At 40.2% G+C, this 25,696-nt stretch overlaps 1 protein-coding gene across 5 annotated transcripts; it reads left to right on the top strand.

Annotated features, from left to right (window-relative positions):
- The first annotated feature begins 1,959 nt into the window (after window positions 1–1,959).
- ano5a (anoctamin 5a) lies at window positions 1,960–25,390 on the top strand. Of its 5 annotated transcripts, XM_051073306.1 has the most exons (23): window positions 1,960–2,092; window positions 2,301–2,629; window positions 10,462–10,529; window positions 11,067–11,204; window positions 11,548–11,589; window positions 14,853–14,960; window positions 16,243–16,311; window positions 16,571–16,855; window positions 17,166–17,279; window positions 17,469–17,584; window positions 17,672–17,806; window positions 17,923–18,028; window positions 18,167–18,227; window positions 18,580–18,731; window positions 19,098–19,178; window positions 20,209–20,437; window positions 20,598–20,776; window positions 20,884–20,981; window positions 21,110–21,240; window positions 21,598–21,803; window positions 21,897–22,096; window positions 22,891–22,996; window positions 23,216–25,390. In XM_051073306.1, exons 2-23 carry the CDS (start codon window positions 2,560–2,562, stop codon window positions 23,444–23,446), a joined length of 2,925 nt encoding a protein of 974 aa, XP_050929263.1. In that variant the 5' UTR covers window positions 1,960–2,092; window positions 2,301–2,559; the 3' UTR covers window positions 23,447–25,390. The 5 variants fall into 5 exon arrangements, with proteins under 5 accessions (XP_050929263.1, XP_050929264.1, XP_018521920.1 ...); XM_051073307.1 differs by lacking the exon at window positions 11,548–11,589; XM_018666404.2 differs by lacking the exons at window positions 11,067–11,204; window positions 11,548–11,589; window positions 19,098–19,178 and adding an exon at window positions 19,558–19,632 and having other exon boundaries at window positions 1,961–2,092.
- Window positions 25,391–25,696: the final 306 nt, after the last annotated feature.

Raw genomic sequence — 25,696 nt, 5'->3', positions numbered from 1 at the left:
AGTTTAACTTGTACTCCAAGTTCCCCTTTTTCATGACCGACAAATCAAGTCCACGGCAATGGGAAGCACCAAAACAAAAGTCATAAAACAATAATGCAAGTTAATCAGTGAAAAATTATAAAGATTTACCCTCTGTAAAACTTTCTGAAAGAGTTACTTCTATATAATGAGTAGTTATACTTTTAATACTTTTAGAATATTTTACTTATTCTACTTTTACTTACAAAGTAGTATCTTAACAGGAGTGATGCTTTTACAGTCAGTTTTTACACTTGTGTATTTACGGTTTCAATATTTCTAGAGTATAATTTTTAGTTTTGATCTGTTTTAAATTATACTGACACTTCTCTATAAAAGAATATGTAACATGTAAATCCAGCTACACAGTCAAGCAGACCTATTTCTGTTCCTTGTCCTTTCTCTTTAACAGTAAAAAAAGAAAAACTAACATGTTCGACGAGTGGCTCACCATGCCCTGTTATTAAACATGATTTTGACCATTAGTCTTGGAAACCTTGGAAAGGAGTGCACACCCAGGAAGACCTACATGTCAAGGAGGAGAGGCGATATGAGGCTGAAGAAAAAGTGGTCACGAAAATAAGCAGCTATATTTCTGTACTCAGCCACACCCCACAGAGGAGGATCACATAATTACACCAGTACAGGGCTGTGTAAACCACTTGAAGGGCGACAGAGGGGGCCACTGCTACTAAATTTGACCAGAGTTGGAAGTACAGAGTAGAGAGGTGGCTGGGAGGAGTAGGGAGAAGCGGCTGATAGACCCTTTCCTGAACTCCCTGTCATAGAGGAACAGACCTATAGACGTCTGAATGACTGGGAAGAAAAAGATGAAGATAACGTTGCTTTAAACAACACAAAACACTAAAGTAAACATCCAAGAGTCCACACTCTGTGGCCTTGAAGTGGCTCTTCGGCAGAGAGTTGAATGTCTGTTGTGTGTGTATGTGTGTGGGTTTTTTTTTTTAATTCCTGAGAGAATTATGACCAAAGAGCTTAAAAATAACCACCTGAGGGTTCCCTTACCACTTGTAATGGGAAAGGATGTTTCTTTTAAACTGTCTAAACATTTCTCAGGTGTGAGAGTGAATAAGTTTCTTGTGGGAAACAGTCTTGGAAAAGGCATGAGTTGATGGGCTGCTGTGGCTGGTGTGAAGATGTCACTCTGAGCATTTGGCAAACAAATAGAATTTAAACCTAAGCAAATGACTTATCTAAGGGAACACAGTGACAGAGCATCAAACCTAAGAAACTCAAATCCTTGGTGTCTGTCTCATCTTATTTGTATATTAATACATTCAGTAGCATTAGGATGACAAATCATCCTCCAGCATGACATGACACTTTTGTGTCTTAGGTCTCCAGTGAACCGTTTGACCTCTGACCTTCAGGAAGGCTGCAGGACATTGCACAAATCATTTATAAACAGCTTATTACATTTACAACTGCAGACTTGTTGGTTATTGTAGACCATTATTAATGATTATTATATTAACAGTGACTGACTAACTTTTGCTGATGCTTATTACAACTGAGAACCATTAACTTTTCTTTATGACTCACTAATATTACAACTGTAGACTTATGCAAGTGTCATGCAGGAAGACGATTTTCCACAGCCTGATAACCCAAAGGTTGTTGTTATTAATGGTTTATAATTGATCTATAAAGATTAGTAAACAATTTATTAACCATCAATAAAGCAACTGATTACAGCTTAATAACCTTTATAAATGGCGCCTCATCAAAAATAGGGTTATCAACCTATGGAATGACAATAAAACTTCATGTATTAACCAGTGTCACAAAAATAAATGCACTTGTTTTAGCACTTTTACATTTCATCCAACATTAACTACATTTTACTGACAGGTCACCACATGACAGCGTGGAGAATACTCGTTTCTGATTGGCTGACAGGTGTCCCAACATAATTTTACGACCGTTAAAACTGCTGGTGACCATGGTAACAACAATTTTCTCCACGAACAGTAGTCCGTTAGAAATGAACCTCACTTGAAACTAACTTAAAAAGAGACTTTGAGGACACAACCAAACCACATCTTCTTTCTTGGTAAGTAGAACACCCTACGTGGAAAAAACACACTCCCAGTTGTCTTAATGTAATGAATTCCATGGAGGAAAGTTCGCCTACAACTTGTCCGCTAGCTAATGCTAGCTTATGTTTGCCAGCGACATATTATATGTTACATATTTCAACTGTCCAACTGTGCTTACTGAGTTTTACAAAAAGAAAACAGACACTTCTGTACTCTATACAGCACATTCACCTCGATACTATTGGTCTGCGGTGTGGAGCCACTCCCCTCAAGAACCTCCCTCTGTGCTGAACTGATGCAGCAGTCAGCGGTCGGTGGGTGAAGGAGGGCTGCTTGGCCGGGATCCTCGTGAGTTAGCAGAGGCGTCTCTGAGGAGGACGACTGTGAAAGAGAACGGTTCTCAGTTCAGGCGGGACATAAATCGCCTGGCTCGGGATTTCACGGTGTAGATGAGGACCGGTGGGTACACGTGTGACTCAACATGCACCGAATAACGGGGAAAGCGGGAGGGGACAGTCTGATTGAGATGAGCCCCACAGAGTCTTTCAACGGTAAGTAGCAAAATGCCACCTGAGCCAGCTTCCAACTGCGGATCCGCTAAAAATGTCGCTATGAAGTTAGTGTGTTGAGCTTCATTAGTGTTGAAATATACAACTGGGAATCAATTACGGCTTAACTGAGGTTGATATTCCCCAGTCTGTATGGCCTTGAGAAGACCTCTAAAATAGGCTGGAGTTTTCGACAAATATTAAACAAGTCTACAACCATTTAAATAAAATCACATTACAGGAATTATCTGTACTCACAGCATACATGAAGTGAAACTTAAAAACCACATAAACACACCATAATCATAACATTTGTCATTTAACAGCTGAGGTAAACAACATTTAAAGCTGTATATGTCACAGTTAGGCGTTGGCATGCCTTTGCTGTGCCAATAACAATAACTTGTAACACCTTCAGTTATACACGTTGATTTTAAAATCAATTTAGGTAACATTTGTACAACTATTTTCAATTTTGTAAGGTTCCAAACTGCACAATTCCCCCTTAAACGGCACAGCCAGGTCACAGTCTGGCTTTCTTTTCATGGAGGCAGCAGTGACTTATAGTCAGCCAGCCAGCCACTGACAGCTGGCCTGCTTACTGGAAACACTCTGTCACTAACAGGCAGCCACTATATCCACCAGCACAAACCCTAAATTCCTCTCTGCTCCTGGCTAAATTTGAATTTTAAACAATCGCTCTCCAGTAATCTTTATCAACAGGAATCAATGTTAAAGTGTAGTGTTTCATCTGCAGCATTGAGAGAATAATATTATAGCAGTCTAGCAGAGATTTGAGTGAGCAAATGAGTGATCACTGCAGGATCATGAACTATAGTTACTGTTACCTTGGTGTTATGTGCTTATGATGTGTTAAGGTAACAGTATTTTCCACACATCACACTCACAATTCCACAACATTAATCACACTAATAATCACAATTATTTTAATACAGGTGTGTACAGTGCCAACAGCTGATTGGGAATGGCCTCTTTCTAACTTGAATAACCTGTTGGAGCTGAATATTCCTGTTGTAAGAATAACATTTATTCAATACAGTAGCAGCAAACATGAATTTTTCAGGCTGTAAATATGTACACAAAAAGTCTTAATGTTATTGTTACACTGTTAAATATCTTCAGACTACTAATAGTTTCAGACAACACATTCAGAGTTTAAATGAATAAAAAACACACAATCTGAGTCTACAGTCAAAACATGTGGACAACTAAAGGTCTCACAGTCTGTGTACAAACTCTTGTACTCTGTATTTAAATACAGATTCAAACCACATTGAAAATACAGTAGGTACAGATTTGCAAAGTATTTGTGGTTGTGGTATGACCATGCAGGTCCAGAACAACTTGGATTATTGCTTATTGTTGCATCTGTGCTCACCCTTACCCTTACTGAAATCAAATATATCTAGGTCTGTCTTTATATGTGAACTGGTCAGATAAAGCAGGTGTATATGTATGTGTGTGTGCGCACCTGAAACTTGCAACTCTAAACATGAGACATGACCAATTGCTTCCTGTCACAGGAAATCAGATAAACCCACCCACTGTGTTTATATACAAAATATTTGATGTTCGGCCACTGAATTTCCCTGCAGTGTGGCAGTCATAACAGTAAAAAATATGGGTACAAAATGAACGCAGCTATACAGATACTAAAGAGTAGTGGTAGTTTGGAGTTAATATCTTTGTTACTTCAATAAACCAGCTGTATTTGTTGTCACTGTTTTATGATTGAGCAGAATTTGCATCTTCTTATCAGTATAGTTAAGCTGTAAAGTAACTTTGTTTGTGTAAATAACAGATGTACATGATGTACATGAAGCTTGCCCTCTTTAGCCTGTTGGGTTACTTGGTAATAAAAAAAGAGACAGAAGCAGCCTTGTGGCATTTCCACTGTGATCAGCTGCTCTCTCTTGAACAAAGCCTTAACTGTGGAGGCTACTTAGTTAGGTGGGAAAAGACTCTTGGCATAATTGATACAGAGTGCTCCGTTACTGGGTCCAACTGTGCAAAAATATGCTCAACTTTCTGAGAGGCAATCTCATATGTTGTGAAAGAAATGTATTCTGGAACTACTCAGAGCAGTCCAAAACAAAGTCAGTTTCACAACTTGTTGTTAAGGAAGATGAAACAAGAAGTTGTCTTTCTTGTTGCTATTAAAAAACTATGACAGTCCAGCGTAAAAGGACAGCTACATGTATCAACGATAAGTCCCAACATGCTGTAAACTATATTATATAGTACTGATTGCCTGTTGGAAGTGAGGGTCACATGACTGTGGTATTGATGAGCACAGACACTTGTTCCCTGGAAGCAGGCAGAAGTGCTAATTGGGCAGCTGATGCAGGTGTACTGAGTGTTTTGGTTTTTGGCCCTAAGTCTTTCACTGTTGCACTTTAGTTTAGCTTGTTCCCTCTATACATTGTTCTTTGTTCTTAAGTATGTTGAGTTAGGAGTTAAGTCCATTGTATTTAATATTCCAAGTAGTCTATTCCATGTTTGTTTAAGTTGTACATCTAATGTCTTCTCTGTCTTCGATCTTATCTGTTAAAAGTTGGGGCGTGTTGATGTACTGATATGATTTAGATTCAGTTGTTCATTGACTTCTGCATTCAAGCTAATGTGACATAATTTGACCGGTACTTTCTTTCAATTGCAGAAAAGAAACCACTCAACTATACCTCACTGACTGAAGAAAAAAGAGAATAAATGCTTTCATGTGGAACCTGCTGATTGCTTCCCCTTCTGTGCATATTAATTAAGTCCAGTGCAATCCTGTAAAACACTGCCATTACTCAAAATATATTGGTAATAAGAACCATGCTGTGTATGCATATGATAACGGCAAGTTTGATTTTCTGAATGCAGCTGCAAAACTTTTAGTTGTTTCGTTATTACTGTGAGACATTATCAATAGCGTAAAGTTTGAGTTAAATGAAAAACAGAGGTTTAGTCCAAAATAAAAAGCAAAGATCTGCAGTGAGGAAAGTTGTGTCAGAGGTTGTGCTGTGTTCCAGTTCTGGCCTAGAGCTTTTATAATAAATATTCATTTTAGTTTTGAACCAGTAAGTTATACTTTGTTGAGTTGGTATGTAATAACGTAGAGACAGAAAAACTTTACATATTACAAGGTTTGAATGCTTGTTTCAGGTCTGTGTAAGCACATTCTCTGTGTTGAGTCCAAACTAAATATAACCTCAGCGAGACCATCAATTAAGAGGACTGTAGCATTTCTATTTAAAAACACAGACTGAAACCAGCCTTTGCTTTATTTTTTTAGTGATAATGGTGCCAACAGTATTTGATTGTTTTGCTTTTCCATCTGCTCTACCATTTGTTTATTCAATTCAATTCAATTCAATTCAATTTTATTTATATAGCGCCATATCACAACAACAGTCATCTCAAGGCACTTTTCATATAGAGCAGGTCTAGACCATACTCTTTAAAATAGGTATTTACAGAGAGAGACCCAACAAATCCCACCAAGAGCAAGCACTAGGCGACAGTGGCAAGGAAAAACTTCCTTTTAAGAGGCAGAAACCTCGAGCAGAACCGGACTCAGGGTGGGCGGCCATCTGCCTCGACCGGTTGGGTTAAGAAGGAGAGAGAGGGGGAGAGGGGGGAGAGGGGGTAGGGAATAGCGAAAGAAGAACATAGCATAACACAGGTTCCATATCAGATGTAAGATGAGGCCAGTAATACAACAGTAGTAGTGATAGTAGTGATAATTAAAGTATTAACTGCTAACACAGCAATACAACTAATAGCAGTATAAGTAATTTCTAATTCTAGCAGCAGGTGTTGAGTGGAGTTGTAGGAGCAGCAGGAGACTTGTCATCACAGATCAGACTCTACAGCTCCAGAGGAAGAAATACCTGCAGAAAGAGACAGAAGAGGAGAGAGAGACGGAAGAGCACAATACTACAGGAAAGGGGAGATACTGAGTTAGTAACATGTAACATGGGATATGAATCCATATTGAGTGGAGAGAGGTGGAGAGAGAGAGAGAGAGAGAGAGAGAGAGAGAGAGGAGCTCAGTGCATCATGGGAGATCTCCCGGCAGTCTAGGCCTATAGCAGCATAACTAAGGGATGGTTCAAGCCTGAGCCAACCCTAACTATAAGCTTTATCAAAGAGGAAAGTTTTAAGCCTACTCTTAAAGGTACAGAGGGTGTCTGCCTCCCGGACCGAAACTGGGAGAAGGTTCCACAGTAGAGGAGCCTGATAACTGAAGGCTCTGCCTCCCATTCTACTCTTGGAAACTCTGGGAACCACCAGTAAACCAGCATTTTGGGAGCGCAGAGTCCTGGTGGGATTGTAGGGGACTATGAGATCTTTAAGGTAAGATGGAGCCTGACCATTAAGGGCTTTGTATGTGAGGAGGAGGATTTTGAATTCTACTCTAGATTTGACTGGGAGCCAATGTAGAGAGGCTAACACAGGAGAAATGTGATCTCTTTTCCTAGTTCCTGTCAGTAGTCGTGCTGCAGCATTTTGAATCAGCTGCAGAGTCTTTAGAGACTTGTTGGGGCAGCCTGATAATAATGAATTACAGTAGTCCAGCCTAGAAGTAACAAATGCATGGACTAGTTTGTCTGCATCTTTTTGGGACAGAAAATGTCTAATTTTGGAGATGTTACGCAGATGAAAAAAGGCAGTCCTAGAAGTTTGTTTTATGTGTGAGTTAAAGGACAAATCCTGATCAAAGGTGACTCCCAGATTCTTTACAGTGGAGCTGGGAGCCAGGGCAATGCCGTCTAGTGGAGCTACATCATTAGAAAGTTTGTTTCTGATGTGTTCAGGACCAATTATAATGATTTCAGTTTTATCTGAGTTTAGTAGTAAGAAGTTGCTTGTCATCCAGATTTTAATGTCCCTAAGACAAGCTTGGAGTTTGGCTAGATGATTGGTTTCATTAGGTTCCATTGACAGATAAAGCTGTGTATCATCTGCATAACAATGGAAATTTATGGAGTGTTTCCTGATAATATTGCCCAAGGGAAGCATATACAGAGTGAAGAGGATTGGTCCAAGCACTGACCCTTGTGGAACTCCATGTCTAACTTTTGTGTACATGGAGGAGTAGTTGTTAACATGTACAAAGTGAAGCCTATCAGATAGATAGGACTTAAACCAGTTTAGTGCCGTTCCTTTAATGCCAATAAAATGCTCCAGTCTCTGTAAAAGGATGTGATGGTCAATTGTATCAAAAGCAGCACTGAGATCTAACAAGACAAGTACAGAAACAAGTCCGTTGTCTGATGCTATCAGAAGGTCGTTCGTAACTTTTACAAGTGCCGTCTCTGTGCTGTGATACAACCTAAATCCTGACTGAAAAACCTCAAATAAACTATTGTCCTGTAGAAAGTCGCACAACTGTTTTGCAACTGCTTTCTCCAGGATCTTAGAAAGAAAGGGGAGGTTAGATATAGGTCTGTAGTTGGTTAATACATCTGGATCTAGAGTGGGCTTTTTTAGAAGAGGTTTGATTACAGCTGTTTTATACGACTGCGGAACATAACCTGTTAACAAGGACAGATTTAACATATCTAATACAGGACTGCAAATTAAGGGCAGAGCTTCCTTAAGCAGCCTAGTTGGGATGGGGTCTAAGAGACAGGTTGAAGGTTTAGATGCTGAGATAATTGATGTGGGGGCTAGGTCGATGGTAGAAAAGGAGTCAAGGTTAGGTTTTGCAGCTGACTCTATGGATCCTGTGTTATGGCATAAATCTGTACTGATTGAAGGCAGGATGTGATTAATTTTACCTCTAATGGTAGAGATTTTATCATTAAAAAAGTTCATAAAATCATTGCTACTGAGGGTTATAGGGATGCGTGGATCTATAGAGCTGTGACTCTCTGTCAGCCTGGCTACAGTGCTGAAGAGAAACCTGGGGTTGTTCTTATTATCCTCTATTAATGATGAGTAATAGGCACTTCTTGCATTACAGAGGGCCTTTTTATATCTTTTGACACTATCCTGCCAAGCTAAGTGGGATTCTTCCAGTTTGGTGGAACGCCACACTCTTTCAAGCCTACGTGCTGTTTGTTTCAGTGTACGGGTTTGGGAGTTGAACCATGGAGCTTGCCTCTTTCTCTTTATTGTTTTCATTTTTAGGGGGACGATGGAATCTAAAGTGGTACGTAATGAGTCTGCAACACTGTCTACAAGATGATCAAGCTGGGAGGGAGTAGCTTCTGCAAAATTAAGATGAGGCACTGGACCTAAGTTAGTGGGAATCATTTCCTTGAATTTAACTACTGCATTATCGGAAATATTTCTAGTCAGGATGTTTTTTGCTGATAATACATAATCCAGCAATATGAAGTCGAAAGTGATTAAAAAGTGGTCTGATAGAATGGGATTCTGTGGGAAGACTGTTACATGTTCAATGTCAATACCATAAGCTAAAACAAGGTCGAGAGTGTGACTGAAACAGTGAGTGGGTTTATTTACACACTGAGAGAAGCCAATACAGTCTAGTAAAGAGGAAAAAGCAGAGCTAAGGCTGTCATTGTTGACATCAACATGAATATTGAAGTCGCCTACAATAATAACTTTATCTATTTTAAGAACCAAACTCGACAGGAACTCTGAAAATTCAGATAAGAAATCAGAGTATGGACCAGGAGGACGGTACACTACAACAAATAGAATTGGCTTTAATGTTTTCCACCTTGGGTGGGACAGACTAAGAACAAGACTTTCAAATGAATTATAACTGAGTTTAGGTTTAGGGTTAATTAATAAAGTGGAGTTGAAAATGGCTGCGACTCCACCTCCACGGCCAGTGTCTCTGGGAATGTGAGTATTAATATGACTGGGGGGGGTTGATTCATTCAGGCTAACATACTCATCCTGACACAGCCAGGTTTCAGTCAGACAGATTAGATCAAGATGGTGATCTGATATCAAATCATTTACTAGTACAGCTTTGGATGAGAGAGATCTGATATTGAGTAATCCGCATTTAATTATTTTATTTTGCTGTACATTTGAGGTGGATGTGCTGATTTTTATTAGATTATTGTGACTAACTCCTCTTTTGTTGATCTTCGATTTAGTTAATTTAAATGGTCGGGGGGCAGACACAGTCTCTATGGGGTAATGGAGGGGTGACTGCTCTAAAGGAGGCACAGAGAAGCGTGTAAGACTGCAGCTCTGTTTCCTGGCCTGAACTCTGGATTGTCAGGGCTTTGGCTTCCTAGTAAACTCTGTCAGATTTCTAGATATGAGAGATGCTCCATCAAAAGTGGGATGAATGCCGTCTCTCCTAACCAGACCAGGTCTCCCCCAGAAACTCTTCCAATGATCTACAATGTAAATCTTTTTTATTGAGTCTGATTTGACAGGCAATGAGAGAACTTGCAAAAGTAGAACTTTACAGTGGTTAAAACCTTGTTTCATGATGCAGGCAGTTTTTACTTTCAGACATACTGAGGGGGGTTACCAGACTTCTCAGTCTCGTTTCCCATAGTCATTCCTGTAGTGGTAGAAACGCTGCATGGCAACGTGGCTGTGTGTTTTCTCTCATAGTGGTCTTGTTAAGTCATGCTGTCGGGCCCTATGGGAGCACTGCCACAAAATGCTGTACAAATATAGACCACAACATTGGCTGTCACTCAGGCAGCTGTTCATATGCCTGAAACTTAACGTAGCTGCCACCCACTTGCCTGTTTGAGAATGACTATGCTGCTTGACTATTCTTATTTTACAGTGGTGAGAGAATACTACTATATTCGAATACTACTATTGTTAACATTGGTGATTTCATTTATAATTGTGTGTTTTCTGTTACTGTCTTGCAGATGATATAAATGGCTACCATCAACACGCCTCATCCAGCACAGGATCTCTCCAGCAGGGACAATCAGCGGTAAAAACCAAACTCACCACATGCTTATATTCACTCAGCACCATCATACAGATTTTACATTACATTTCTGTAAAGCAATTTCTCTTGCCTCAGTGATAGTCTGGGAGGGAGTTTCATGCCTCTGAATAGCCTGCATATTTATAGATCATTTCAATATATTTCAGCTATTTTAATATATGAGAACGAGTCCCTCTAATGTATTTAGCTTTTCAAGACAGATGCACAAAAGACTTCTATTTAGCAGCATCCTCACTTCCACTCTCCCTCCTCTAAGCATGATAGCAAGAAGTTCATTATCTACAGATAAAATGCTCTGTTTACGTTTTCTTCCTTCTCTCTAGTTTATAATAGTCAAACCATAACCCCATCCACTAAGCAAAGATAGTTCAGCTTGTGGCTCTTACTGAGTCCACTAATAGTTACAGATACATTCGTTTTTTCAGTCCAGATAATGGTTTACAACCAGTGAATGTCATGAGAGAGTCATGTAACCCTAACGTTCCTGTCTATTCTCCCCTTTTCACACTCTGCTTAAAGTCTCCTTTAACGCCTGATGTGTGTGTAGAGACCTGTGAGTCTCTCAACACCAGCCTAGCTTCCCTGGCCCCCTCCGACCACAGCGACAGTCCAGAGTTTGAGACTCAGACCTTAGAGCGAATCAATGCTTTGACTGGGGTAAGGCACCAGTCAAGGACACAGGTGCATGCTGCTGTGTCAGTGTCTGTGTGTTTGTCTCATCTCGCATCATCTCTGAGCTCAGACCTGTAACTGAGTAAGACCTGATTGTGGCTGTGTTTGACTTATAATAACACTCATAACATTTACTGGTTTTCAGAGTGTTTTGAAGTGTCTGATTGTGATCTGTAAGGATGTGTAAACATAACACAAGTGTGATGTGTCTGACATTTTGATCCACTTTTATCATCTCTGTAAGGTTGCTGCTACAGTTTTAGCTGTATGGTGTTGAATTTGTTGTGTTGTTAGGCTTTCCCTCACTGTCCACTCGATTCCTCCACAGCTCTCGAGAAAGCGGGCTCTATTCCTGAAGTTTCGTGCCAGGGTATGGCATGGTAAAACAGGCTTGTGATGTGATGCAACTATGCATATGCCTGCCTGCCTGCCAGCCTTTATTTCCTTCTTGAAGAGTGTCTGCTCAGTGTTGACTTTCTCCAGCAGCATTACATACTCGGAAAATAAGGCCTGGACATTTGAGTTGAAATCAATACACATATCTTGGTAGGGAGCTGATAGTGGCTTCTGGAGAGCATTTTGTTTTCTGCAGAGAGGAATGGAAACATACTGGCATGAGCTATATGTTGATGCATCATGAGGTTATTAAAAATGGAAAAGGCCATTTCACTTGCTTTGCTCTCACCTGTGATAATTGTCTGCTTCCCTGAAGAGAAAGCAGCAGCCTGTTGCTGTTACAGGCCAATTATAACGTTCACACATACACACCCTCACACGCAGACTTGCACACACACTGAATATCGTATTGTCATTTGCCTTGCTGTTTTTGGGTATGTGTGTGTCTGTGTGAACTCTGTTGTGGCTAACCAAATAGTGTACTGCAGGCTTATGTTTTTTTGAAAAATGTGGTCTTGCTTAAACAGAGCGTAACCCATTTTAATGACAAGTGGGATCATTACCCCTTTTTAACAGTAGTGAATCTGTGGGAAAAAACCTGCAATCAGGTTTTCTCTAGTAATCTGGCTCCCCCCATCTGACAGAGTGAGACTGAGTTGAGTGGAAGATCACATCAAGGAGTTTAAAGGGTATGCAGCTGCACATCTATAAATTGCCTCTATGATCCAGAATGGAAACAAAAGCTGACTATATAGCCCTCCTCTGAAAAAACATGAGAACATTCAAACAAGGTTTTTTAACATGTATTTTTAGAGAGTGTTGCTGAACCAGATATAATTTTCTGCAAATTTTGAGATAGGAGTGTCCAGTTTTCCTTTTTGGCTCTGGAGAAAAGCACAAAATCTTCTCTGTGTTTAGAACAAATTTCAGGATTGCAATGATTTATTGCAGTGCAGTAAAGACATTTTGGAGTGATACAGTGGCTACCATTTACTTTCATTTGCTTCTGAAATAATATAGTATAAGCACTGAAGAGAGTTGCATGCACCCTTGCTGTTAGATTTTGTAGCACTAAGATCAGAGTGCACTGGAGACTTATGAGGATTTGGAAGCAAATATAAGCTAGTTATTCTCGAGTTATTCTCAGAAGTAACTAGTTTAATGAAAGTTCTTTGTCAAAATCCTTCACTCCCAAAAAAGAAATGCCTTGAAAGTAATATTTAACAACCCCCCCCCCCCCGAAACTGGAAGCCTACTTATGTTAGACCATGTTCTACGTTTACCCTCCTTAATTAAGATAAAAGAAGTACATATGCCTAAACACCCAGTAGTTAGGGGTTAGTTGGTAAATGTAAAGAACTCTGTGGCCTCTACCATCTTTACTTAGCAGAGGCAGGTCCCTGCTGATGCACTGATTCCATATGGCTGATCTGTAATTACAGCAAATTACAGAGTTTCCACAGCAACATCCCGGTTAAAGAAAGCACCCAACCTGCCATGGTCAACATGGTCCCATCTAGACTGGGAGGTAATGCAGACCAGTCATTTAAACATATGCATAATTTGGGCTAAGAAAACCATGAAAAGGTTGAATGTGTAGACACAACTGCTTCTACAAATCAGTACAGTAAGGCTCAGGGTGGTAGACTCAGCTATATTGCTGCTGTTGTAGACAATGTGTGCAACATGGCTGAGACAATGTACGCACATTTTCAATTGATGTGACACTTGCACTTTGTACACCATTGTAGTGAGGTCTCCAGATTGTTTAATTGATTAGTTTTAAGTGGTCAGGTCAGATAGAGGAGGATTTTGCACCAGTCATCAGTTGTCTGTCATCCTCATCAGTCTTATCAGAGCAGCATGTCTTCATGTGGTCATTTGGCTTTTCAGCTGAGGTTTTAATGGTTATCTGAATATTACACAGCCTTTTTCAGGCACTGTTGCTTTTACGGTCAGAGTTGTACAGTACAGTGATGTCATCTCCCCCTTCCCGCAGTTGTCCTCATTTTACATTAGCTAACCGTGCAGCAGCAGCTATGCTACCAACATGCTTATGTCATCTCTAGCAGTCTCCTCTATTTCTCCCCTGTATTCTCTCCTCCTCTCCCTCTCCCTTATCTGAATGTCTGAGCAAGTGGGGGCTTGTTGTGGGAGGTGAGGGGACTGGCAGGAGCTCCTCTGACTGGGGGATCAGTGGAGTGAGAGTGAGAGAAGCAGTGCTTTCAGGGCTGGACTCTGCTCCCTGGAGATAGGCAATTTTGCCCAGGCAGCGGCCTTTCCGTTGATGCATCATAACCATAAAGGGAGTTGGCCATGGAGGTAAAGTGCTTTTGTTTCCTCCCTACCCCCACAGTGTTGGGCTGACCGACAGGGCAAACTCTGTCAGAACTACAGTACAGCAGTCATAGATGTGACATAGTGGGATGTTGTAGTTTTTGCTGTGCTACATGTCTGAGTTCTCTGAATTGTCAGCAGTCCTGTGTAGGTAGCTACCATAGTGATGTGTTGTGATGACAGTTGTACATGGTACATGGTTATTTTTAGCTTTCTGAACAGCTGAGGCAGCACTGACAGTAGACAGTTATGCCTTCCTTTCCTCCCGCAAAGCATTCCTGTGCAGTTCATTTCTCTTCAGCCCTGAAACTGCTGAAGACACAGCCACTGCAGGGCTAGCATTAGCTGATACACATGCTTGGAACTTCTTTAGCCACCAATAAGATTCAGCCAAGTCTCAGCCACTGTGGATCCCAGGACCTACAGAGAAGCATGGGCAAATAAAGTACAATAATGTGGCTACTGGATGTCGCTGTTGTGCAGAGATTTGGTATTAATGAATATGTAGATTGCCTGATATCAAAGCATTCGTAGGAGTCTGGATATATATCTGGATTTAATTCTGTGTCACAACATAGGTTTCTTTAAAAGCCTAGTCTTCTCAGTAAATCCTGGGAATGTGAGCAACATGAAACATGAAACATCTTAGTCATAGCAGATGCCCTCCATGTAGCACGGTATTTGTGTTTGGAATGAAAATGTGATAATCACTATTTTTTGTTGTTATAGAGAAACAGTCGAGTGTGATGTGGAGGCTTTGCTCTTGGGGTTTTGCTGTTAGCCACTGACACATTGTCTTACTCTCTGGTCTGCTGTGGTGAATGCATCCGAGACCTGTTGAGCTGATACTGTACCAAAGTATATTTTAAATGTTGTGACCTCTGTTCTATCTCGTTATAGATTGACAAACAACAGCACAGTAAAGATTCAGTGTTCTTCCGGGATGGAGTGCGCAGGATTGATTTTGTCCTGTCCTATGTTGATGATAAAGATAGTGAGAGAAAACAGGTAAGAAACAACTTCTAGGTACAAGTTACATTTCCCTACGTCATGTTTTGTTTCTCAATGTATGTTTTTCAGTGTTGCTATTGTACAGAACAGCAGTTAATATTATTCACTGTGGCCACACTATATCTTAACATTGGCTGTTTTTTGTGTGATATCTCTTTTGCACTTCTTGATTTGAACAGTAAGAGCTGGTTCTCACAGGATATTCTCAGAGTTCACAGAGTTCACAACACTGATAATGATAATAACTTCTTCTCAGTTTGTATCAGTAAATCTTCTCAAGGAATTTTCTGCAAAGGTCACTTCTACACTGAAATAGATTCACAACCCTATTTTCTTAGGTAAATCAACTTAGGGTATTTCCATACTATCATTTTGTGGTCAACTCTGTATCAGCTGTGGAGTGCTGAAAGACTTTCAGTGTTTGATACTGAGCTGTTAGTCTTCACATGTGGATGTTACCACTTTGCGGGTATGAGGCAGTTTGTCACAGCCGACTCACTTAGTGCTCACAGCCTCGTCAGTGAGTCAACGCTCAGGCCTCTGGCCTGGTCAACAACTCGCTAATTTTTTCCACTGTATGAGAGGAAGGCCAGTGAGGAGGCCACTTCCTGTGTATTATCCATGTGGCTGTAAATTTCAGCTCTAACAAGGAGGCTTTTTGTTGTCAGTTTTTACTGCAATGATATGGACAATTCCTTACTGTGTCCTTTTTTGAAAACATTAAACCTAATTCCAAATGCCAAACAGCAATTTATGTCATACTACTGCACTACTACAAGTTAGTTCCACTACCTGTTTACACTGCTTTGACTGCTGATATTAAAAATAACCAACACTGCCTTGTCCATACTGTTTAATGCAGTACTTAAGTTGTGTTTTTTACCACTGGAATACTTGCTGCACTCACTGACTCTATGTTCACTTTGGTTTTATGTTTAATTTGTGCATTGGCAAATGTGCAGTCTTCACATAATCTCATATTGACTTTTTAAGATTTCTTCAGTTGTCAGCAAGTTTTGAAATATTTACCTCACACATTTAAATTGATATACTTACATCAGTTTTTCATTCTGATTTCATTATTAACACATTTTATGCAGTTTTATAGGTTATGTCTCATAATCAAAATATGTGTAATTAATTTGTTGCACAAAAAAATCATTGTCATTATTGTACAAAGGCAGAATTCAGTTGAAATCAGAGTGATAAAAATATATATTATATATATTAATATATAATATATATTTATACTCATTACTTATTATTATTTCTTTTATAGGAGAGGAGGAAGGTGTATGAAGCCAATTTGGAGAAAGTTGGCCTGGAGCTGGAGACGGAGGATAAATCGGTAAGAGCCCCAGGACTCTGATTTTCATTATGTCTAATCGTGTAAAAATGGAATGCAGTGGCCTCTAAAGACATACTGTAAGCATCATATCACATATCTTTTTTCTTTACTTTGCTTTTATGTTATTTAGTCAATGAACTATGAGTTTTACATAAACCTGAAGAAATGCTCTATTGTCACTGAAGTAGTTTTCTAGTTTGTGAATCATTAGTCCCCCACTCATTTTACTATGACATTATTTCACTGTCATCATCATCAGGAGTCAGAAGATGGGAAGACTTATTTTGTGAAGATCCATGCTCCGTGGGAAGTGTTGGCCACCTATGCAGACGTACTGAAAATCAAAGTTCCATTCAAGGCCAATGACATCCCAGAAAACAACGACATACCCATGAACTGGCTGTCCACCCCCTTTCGTCTGCCAGAGCACGTCATGCACCCTGAGCCAGACTATTTCACAGCTCCTTTCAACAAGAGCAAGTCTGACTTCTTCCTTATCGATGACAAAGACACATTCTTCCCCCCATCCACTCGCAACAGGATAGTAAGGATGCTTTGACCATGGCTTTCTTATCTTGTTTGTGACCTTTAAATTATAATACTCCCAATCAAAACTGAATTTGCTACAAATACTGCAGTATGCAGGCCTGAAGTAACATTTTGGAAAAAGCTTATTAAGGTCACTAACCTTCAAATTTAGTCATGTGCATTGTGAAGAATTGAATATCCATTATCTCAAAACACGTGAACACAGAGGCAACCTTATAATTTAGTTTCTCCACAATAAAGGTTTTATTCATACAATTTTTGGTCCTCTGAGCAACAAAACACCACTATGCTGTTTGTCTGCCCAGGTCTATTATATCCTGTCCCGCTGTTCGTACTTCAAGGATGAATGTGGTGATAAGAAGGGAATCAAGAGATTACTCAACAATGGCACCTACACTGCTGCCTTCCCCCTGCATGATGTGAGCCTCCTTTGGTGAACTTTTGGCACTTTTTTATTACTGGAAAAAAAAAAAAACATGTTGTCTTCAGTGGAATGTGCACTTGATTTCCAACAGTAACAGCCTGTGGGAGGCAGTGTTGGATTTTGCAGTGCAGGAGTGAATAACACAATGAATGTGGTACTGAACTGTGTTCTTCTTCATATGCAGTCTAGATACTGGAAAAGATCAAGGGATGCTAACTGCGAAAGCGAGAGATACAGCCTCTACAAATACTGGGCCAGATTCCTCTGTTTCTTCAAGGAGCAGCCCCTCAACCTTATAAGGCAAAACCTAATTTTTATGTATTTATTTAACATTAGTCCGGTAGCAGAAGAATTTACACAAAGAAATTTGTTTTTCCCCTTCAACAGGAAGTATTATGGGGAGAAGATAGGTATTTATTTTGCATGGCTGGGTTTCTACACTGAGATGTTGCTGTTTGCTGCGGTAGTAGGGACAATTTGTTTCATCTACGGATTCCTCACTTACGACGACAACCAGTGGAGGTGAGTTTTGCCAAGAATGCCAGCCTCTTGTGTCATTGTATTATTTTTATTACCAATGTCATTGTTCCTTTGAACTTTTTTAAAATTATTATTCCTATTGAACTATTCCCCAACAGCAAAGAAATATGCAGTGAAGAAGTCGGAGGCAGCATTGTCATGTGTCCGCTGTGTGACTTGAAATGTGGCTACTGGAAACTCAACACAACATGCAACTCCTCATGGGTGAGACATCCTAACTTTGTTTTTATTCATGATTCATGTTCTACTCCCATATGTAGCAATTAAAGGATGGTTGGAAGTAAATATCAGCAAATAAATTTTTCATCATCTCACAGTTTCTCAAACATGCTCTTCTTTCAGCAATCACACTTATTTGACAATGTGGCAACAGTGTTTTTTGCCATATTCATGGGAATTTGGGGTGAGTAAAAATGTCTGCTCTTTGCATTTTGTATTTTCTAACCCAGTGCACCACCTAGTGGGAGCTGTTAAAAGATTGGTCGTCATTTCTAATCACTGTTGCTCACTCTGTATTTAAAGGGCTGGTTCCTCCAGTCACAAAAGAAAAACACATTTTCTCAATTCTCACTTTTAGTTTTGGTTTCATTTGGAGTTGAATGGGGTCAAAGCTCTGACAATTCAGACTTGAAAAACTCTATAATATGCCTTTCTAAGCCAGGCAAACATCTTGTTAGAGATTCAGTAAAACTAACAGAACAAGGTTATTATTTTGCCATAACAGACTTGGTGTAATGGGTTGAATTCCTCTTCAGTGACGCTGTTCCTGGAGTTCTGGAAGAGGCGGCAGGCCCGTCTTGAGTATGAGTGGGATCTGGTCGACTTTGAGGAGGAGCAGCAGCAGCTGCAGCTTCGGCCAGAGTATGAGACCAAGTGCACCAACCGCAAGCTGAACCGCATCACTCAGGTGTTTGTGTGCTCATGAAATACTAATACACTGTATGATACTGTTCTAATGTGAAGCTGTATGTATAGCTTTCAGAAGACTTTACTGGACAGATGTACTGTATGTTAGGACTTGGAATAATTACAGATTACAGTATCTGTTACCCGTAGTTAGGGGACACAGGTTCTACACACTGAGTTGGTTGAAGTCATTCATTACGCAAGTTTCTGGACTAAAAAGCAGGTTAGAATAGAGACTCTTTGATTAAGAGCAATATTACTCAATTAATTTGCCCATGAATGGGTAGTGATACTGGCGCACGCACACTTGAAATGGATAGAAACAGGGTGCTGTAATTTGCTGTGACCACATCCCACCCGTCTTTAGGAACCGGAGTGGGTTCTTGAAAGGACTGCTACAGATCTAATGGGGAAATTGTTTCTGTGCTGGGCCACCGTGATCCTCTGGGTAAGGGTGGCACTTAATGGAATGCCGCTGTTAGTGAGGGAGAGGTTTTGGTGTGGTGTCGTTTGTGTGGATAACAGACATTTCTGGAAAGACTTGGAGGCACAAGTTTCCTACTCTACTGCATTATTGTTTGTCTGATGGATCCATATCTTGAGCAAGGTTTTTATAAAAGCATGGCTTCACTAGAAGACCATTAGAAGAAAGAATTGGACTCAGGCTGAAATGCCTACATACAAAGGACTCAAATTGGGCAAACTAGTTCTGCGTCTTATCTGAGGCTAGTGGTGATAAAGGAACCTGGCCTTTTGGAGCTGTCTTTTCAGGATATAACAAAGGGTTACTGACTCCTGTGTCTATGCTTTGCTTGCCTATGATGTAGGAAATGGAGCCATACTTACCCATAACAAACAAGTGTGCACGCACATGTCTATCTGGAGCCACTGTCCTGTTCTGGGTGAGCATAGTATCTTTGATACACTTGGTCAATTAAAATCTCTTTCATCTTCTATCTGTTCCTCCTCTCTGTGTCATTTGTCTTTCCCATCATACTATTCATCATCATCATCATTAACAGTAACATGTGACCAGGGCCAGTATGTGTAAAATGTCTCAGACATGGAGCTCTCTTAAATAATTTTGGATCAAGTCACACTTAAGACAGAAATGTTTATACATGATATGTATTCTAACAATGATGACAAAATTATGCTGCTCTCACAAGTGTGAACCATTTAAGACAAAGGTTTTATACATACAGCCCAGAATGTATAACTGTTTATTCTTCTTTCTTGTTTGTAAAAACCTGGAGCATGTGAATGAACTAATGGGAGATTATGTCAGCTGTTTTTTCACAGGGCATGTGTGCACACTTCAAGCCTCACAGTGACTTCTAACATTTATGTCAGCCCTAATTCACCTTGTTTATGCATATATCTATATGTGCTTTGCTGTGGTGTTCTCAGTGTACTTTTGTTTTGTGATCTGCTTTGTAGTTGTCTTTCATGTTGTCACTGTTGTCTCTGTCCTGAAGATCTCATTGATTATTGCCTGCATCATTGGGGTAATAGCATACCGCCTGGCAGTATACGCAGCCTTCGCCAGCATCATGAAGGACAGTCCCACCAACAAACTGCAGGTGGTTGGCCCCTACATCACCCCTCAGCTGGCCACCTCTGTCACTGCCTCCTGTATCAACTTTGTCATCATCATGATCCTCAACCTTATGTATGAGAGAGTGGCTGTTTGGATCACTGATATGGGTGAGGGCCGGAGTGAGAGAACGTCTCCAACATGTGTGCATTTCTGTGTCTTTATGTTTCCACACATCAGACATATCAATCCTTGAAGCTGTGAAGATGTGCTCTCGTTTGGTTTATGTATTTAAAATCAATTTTTCTTTACCTTTTTACTATGTGACAGAAATTCCAAAGACCCACCTGGAGTATGAGAACAAACTGACAGTGAAGATGTTCCTCTTCCAGTTTGTCAACTACTACTCCTCCTGCTTCTACGTGGCTTTCTTTAAGGGCAAATTTGTCGGCTATCCAGGAAAATATGCTTATATGTTTGGCGAGTGGAGCAAACTGAGGAATGAAGAGGTACCAAATATTACTACATTACATTTTGTAAGATCAAGATTGGTTATTCAACTTGAGCCTGAATTTGAGCTAATGTTTCTTTTCTCTCTCAACTTGTTGACATTCAGTGTGATCCTGGTGGCTGTCTGATTGAGCTGACCACCCAGCTGGTGATAGTGATGACTGGTAAACAGGTGTGGGGCAACATCCAAGAGGCTCTGGTCCCGTGAGTACTCCATTTGAATGTGCTACAGTCATCTCTTTATATCCACAGTTCAGTCTAGCTGTAATATGGCTGTCAGAGGGCGTGGTATTTTCTGTCAAAGCTCTCTATCACCCCTCTGTGTCCTTCAGCTGGATGATGAACTGGTGGGGCAGCAGAAAGGCACGGAACCACCCAGAGAGTCTGTACAGCCGCTGGGAGCAGGACCACGACCTGCAGGGCTTTGGACAACTGGGTCTTTTCTATGAGTACCTGGAAATGGGTAAACATCCATTTCACAGTCAGTCCATTACACACAGGGAGAGATTTAGAGACATGGTTAAAACTTGGGCGGCAATCAAGACCACTTGAGTGGAGTTCAAATTACTACCGAGACTAAGCTGAGTTGAATTTGAGTCAGGACCAAGACCAGAGCTAAACCAAGACAAAAATACTGCATCACACTGACGAAATATACACATATGCAGATTTCTAAGTGAAATCCTAAAAGTTCAATTTGTGTGTTTTTTTTTAGAGATGATGCAGGTTTTTTAGATAAATGCAGTGTCCTCTGAGATCCTGCAGATGGTGCTGTTTCCATTGTACTGTCTGTCACTGACCTCGCCTCTCTGTATCCCAGTGATCCAGTTTGGTTTCATCACACTTTTTGTGGCCTCTTTCCCCCTGGCACCCCTGCTGGCACTTATCAACAATGTCATTGAGGTTAGAGTGGATGCCTGGAAGCTCACCACTCAGTTCAGACGTCCAGTGGCAGCCAAGGCCCACAGCATCGGAGCCTGGGAAGAAATCCTCAGTGGGATTGCCATCCTCTCCGTTGTCACAAATGTGAGTGCTGGACTATATTTTTCTGCTGTGTGTCTTCTCATTATCTACCCAGTTTTATTATTTCCTTACACCGTTTCTCTCCCTGCTCTTCAGGCATTCATTGTGGCCTTCACCTCTGATATGATCCCTCGACTGGTGTATATGTATGCCTACCACTCAGAGGGTGAGATGAGTATGAAAGGGTACATAAACAACAGCCTGTCTGTGTTTAATATATCTGAGATCCCACAGACCAGCAGGCCTGAGGAAGGAGAGAATCCTGCTTGGTTCAATGCCTCCATCACTACCTGCAGGTGTGTGTGGGGTAGGGGGGATGTAAAGCTCTGTGTGAGAGAAAAGCGAGACTATGGATATGTTTTTTCCTCTGTGTTAATATATGACTATGGGGGAAGAAGTGCACACATACTTTACTCAAGTAAAAGAGATGCCAGTGTTGAAATACTCTGTCACAAGTAAAATGTATTTTAATGTCAGTATTCATCATAAAGAATTGTTGAATTCCGCAAATTTTAACTATTTTATAGCTTTGCACAAATATATTTTATGTGAATATATTGTATGTAAAATCAAAGTAACTGGTAACTTAAGCTGTTGAATAAATATAGTAGAGGAAAAAGCACAATGTCTCCCTCCAAAGTGTAGTGGAGCAGAGGTATAAAGTAACCTATACTTGAGAACAGTATTTGAATAATGTGCTTTGTTATTTTTCACCACTGATACATGAAATGTGTGGTCATGGATTTAAGATTTATTGTCTCCATCAGAGATTTTTAGCTAAGAAGTTCAGCATAATAAAATCACAGATACAGTGTAGATGTACTGTTAGATGTACTGTTTAACTTTTCATAAATCACAATTTAACTTCAGATTTAAATGTTGTGTGGTTGATACTGTGTATGTACTTAACTGTTTTCATTAAATGTTTATAGATATTATTTTGTAGTTGCCAGGATGGTACTGGAGCAAATATTATTTCATCCTCTTGCACAGTGGACTGAAGAATGAAATTAAACTATCCTGAATGTTGAATCAAAGAAGTGTAAAAATCTGCAGGAAATTCACAGCTCTGGTGTTCCTTTCTTTGTAGGTATCGTGATTACCGCTACCCTCCTGGACACGAGAAGCAGTACGCCCACACCATGCAGTTCTGGCATATTTTGGCTGCCAAGATGGCTTTCATTATTATCATGGAGGTAAAGCCAGGCCTCAGAGCTTCCACCAGCACCTCCAACACTTACTGACTGCATGAACTGAGCCTCAGATTCTTACCCTGGGCTGTAGCTGATTGTTACATTAACAGTTACCGCCACCCTCCTTCACACACATTGTTCATTCATTGCACAGTTTCTTCTGCTGACTCCAGTTTAAAGTGAGTATTTAATACTACCCTGTTGTGCTCTGTTCCTCCACAGCACGTCGTGTTCGTGGTCAAGTTCTTTGTCGCCTGGATGATCCCAGATGTTCCCTCTGACGTGAGGGCTCGAGTGAAGAGAGAGCGCTACCTGGTCCAGGAGTATCTCCACAACTACGAAGTGGAGAAGCTGAAGATCCAACTCAGCCAGAACGGCAACAATGAGTGCACCTGTACACCCATGATCTATCCATCTTTACCCAAACATGAGGTGCTGTCAGAGTGTCTCTAGCCCAGCGAGCTGCTGGTCAATCAGCTGGACACGATGGGATGACACGGTGATGTAGATTGCCCTGCTTGTGTATCATGATACTGACCATCACTTTGCTGTAGTGCCTGTGTTGTCTGTGCAGTACACACACAGACAACTTTTATTCAAGAGTTAGAGCTTTCCTTAACTCACAGCCATCCTTCTACTAATCTGCTGATAGTGGAAGTGCACACAGGTGAAAGACCAAGTCTCCATGCATGCTGAATGTTGAGGCATTTGAATTTAAATGTCATATTTATGGCTTTTCACTCTCTATGTTGTTATAGTGCTGAGGATAATCAACATTTGCTGTAAGAAAAGAAGGAGAAAATCTTATACACTGTGTCTAATCCAGACAACTTAGTCTGGTTTTAATACAAGACTATTTATTTAAGTGCCACTATAAGTAACCAAAGACTAGATGCCTTAATATATCACACATACCACTGATATTATCTATCTGCTAGTAGAATAACAATATGATTTGGAAACTGAAATCTTGTTTACTTTCGGGTTTGATTATGTTTTTGTTTGTATGTACGGTGATTTGAAGGGTTCCAATGTCATTTACTGTAAGTTTACATTCAACACTATTTTTTTTTGTTTTTATTTGTTTTGTTTTTACTGCAGCAAATGTGAGCATTTTTTATTTGACAGCATTGAGATCATGGCACAGATGTAACACACTTTTACCAAATTATTTTCCTCACTCCTCTGGCTGTTAGGAGGCCTGTTGACATTTTGCTATGATCTCATAACAGCCCAACAGTTGCTCCAAGACAAAACCTGGCACTTGAAGTAGGTTTTTATGAAGAGAAGCCTGTGCTGCTGTTACTACTGTGAGTAAAGGGCAGGTTTTTGTCCCGCAATGGCCAGTTGTTGAGCAGCAGCCGCAGCAGCAGCACCAGCTGGTGCATGTTGACTGTTGACAGTGAGGCCTGTTCCTGGAGATGGGAAGCGAAAAGCCGAGAGAGTGAAGAGATCCCTTTTTAATGTGCCTCTGTTTACCAACACATTGGAGCTAATGAAAGCCTGCCCCCACCTACTCAACTATGTTTGCTCCATTACACAAAGCACATCAGCCATCGCCTAGTTGTGGTGCTTCTGGTTTCCTCAGCTGTGTCTGTGTAGAGAAGGAAAGATACACACTCTTCTCTCATTCTTTCTTTCTTTTTTTTTTTTTTAATTTTGCACAAAGCACTTAATGAAACCTGACCACCAAGACATAAACATGTTGATCCATTTGTTCTGAAACTATGTATTCATTATGAGTGTTTTGACGCAGCAGTGTGTGATAATCTTTGCTCATTTAAAAGGAGCAAGAGCTGTGCTGTAGTAATGGAGTTCCCTGTTCTGATGTTGATGTTTATATTAAGCTTAAATGCCAAGAAAGAGAAAGATGTAGCTTTTTGTTTTGAAATTATATGAAGGACGTTTCACATTTATTAGGCTGCATACATACAAATATGTGAAAAGTATTAAAGTATTTGAATTTCATCTTTTAAAAAACTGACTGGCTGCGCTTCAAACTGAGGCAACTACATTATATGTTTGTTTGAGTTGCATGTAGATGTGATCACTTTAGCTGAGAGCAATGTTGGACTGTTCTACTTTTCATGCCCCTGCGCTTAGCTAAACTAATGCCTGTTAATGCCTTAATACATTTGATAACTTTTTTTATTTTCTATTTTATTTCTCCGTACATCCCCTTCAAATTAACGTTTATCTTACATTTGTCTTCTTTTGTCGTGCTTTAGTAATATTTTATTTTATACTGTTAAATACATGAAAAAAGGTGAACCTGTTTACTGTATGCTTAAAGTTACAATGTCATGTTTTCATTCATTTATGCCATGTAATTTTTCTAATTGTCCTATATCCAAAATATGTAGTTCTCCAAAATAAAGAACCAGTTCAACTTGAGAAGTTGTTGGCCATGTTTGGATCAGTCTTTAATGCTGTAGTCTGGCAGCTCCTCTGCTGAGGACACGAAAGTTGCTGTTCACATAACAGATGGCCTGAGAGAACACTGATAACTATTCAGTGTTTGTTCACACTGGTGGGTGTGTTTTACACCAAAATATGTTGGCATAGTTGTCTCGCTTGGCACTATAACAAAGACATGGGCAACACTCAGGTTCAGGTAGGTTGGAGAGGTTCAAGGAGATTTAAAATATTGTCTGTAAGGCAAAGATTTAGAGAGAAGAAGTATTTTCTAACAGAATGTTGTAG

This window comes from Lates calcarifer, linkage group LG10 (genome assembly GCF_001640805.2).
Source record: "Lates calcarifer isolate ASB-BC8 linkage group LG10, TLL_Latcal_v3, whole genome shotgun sequence".
NCBI lineage: Eukaryota > Metazoa > Chordata > Actinopteri > Centropomidae > Lates > Lates calcarifer.
This window is presented reverse-complemented; position numbering and strand designations above follow the sequence as displayed.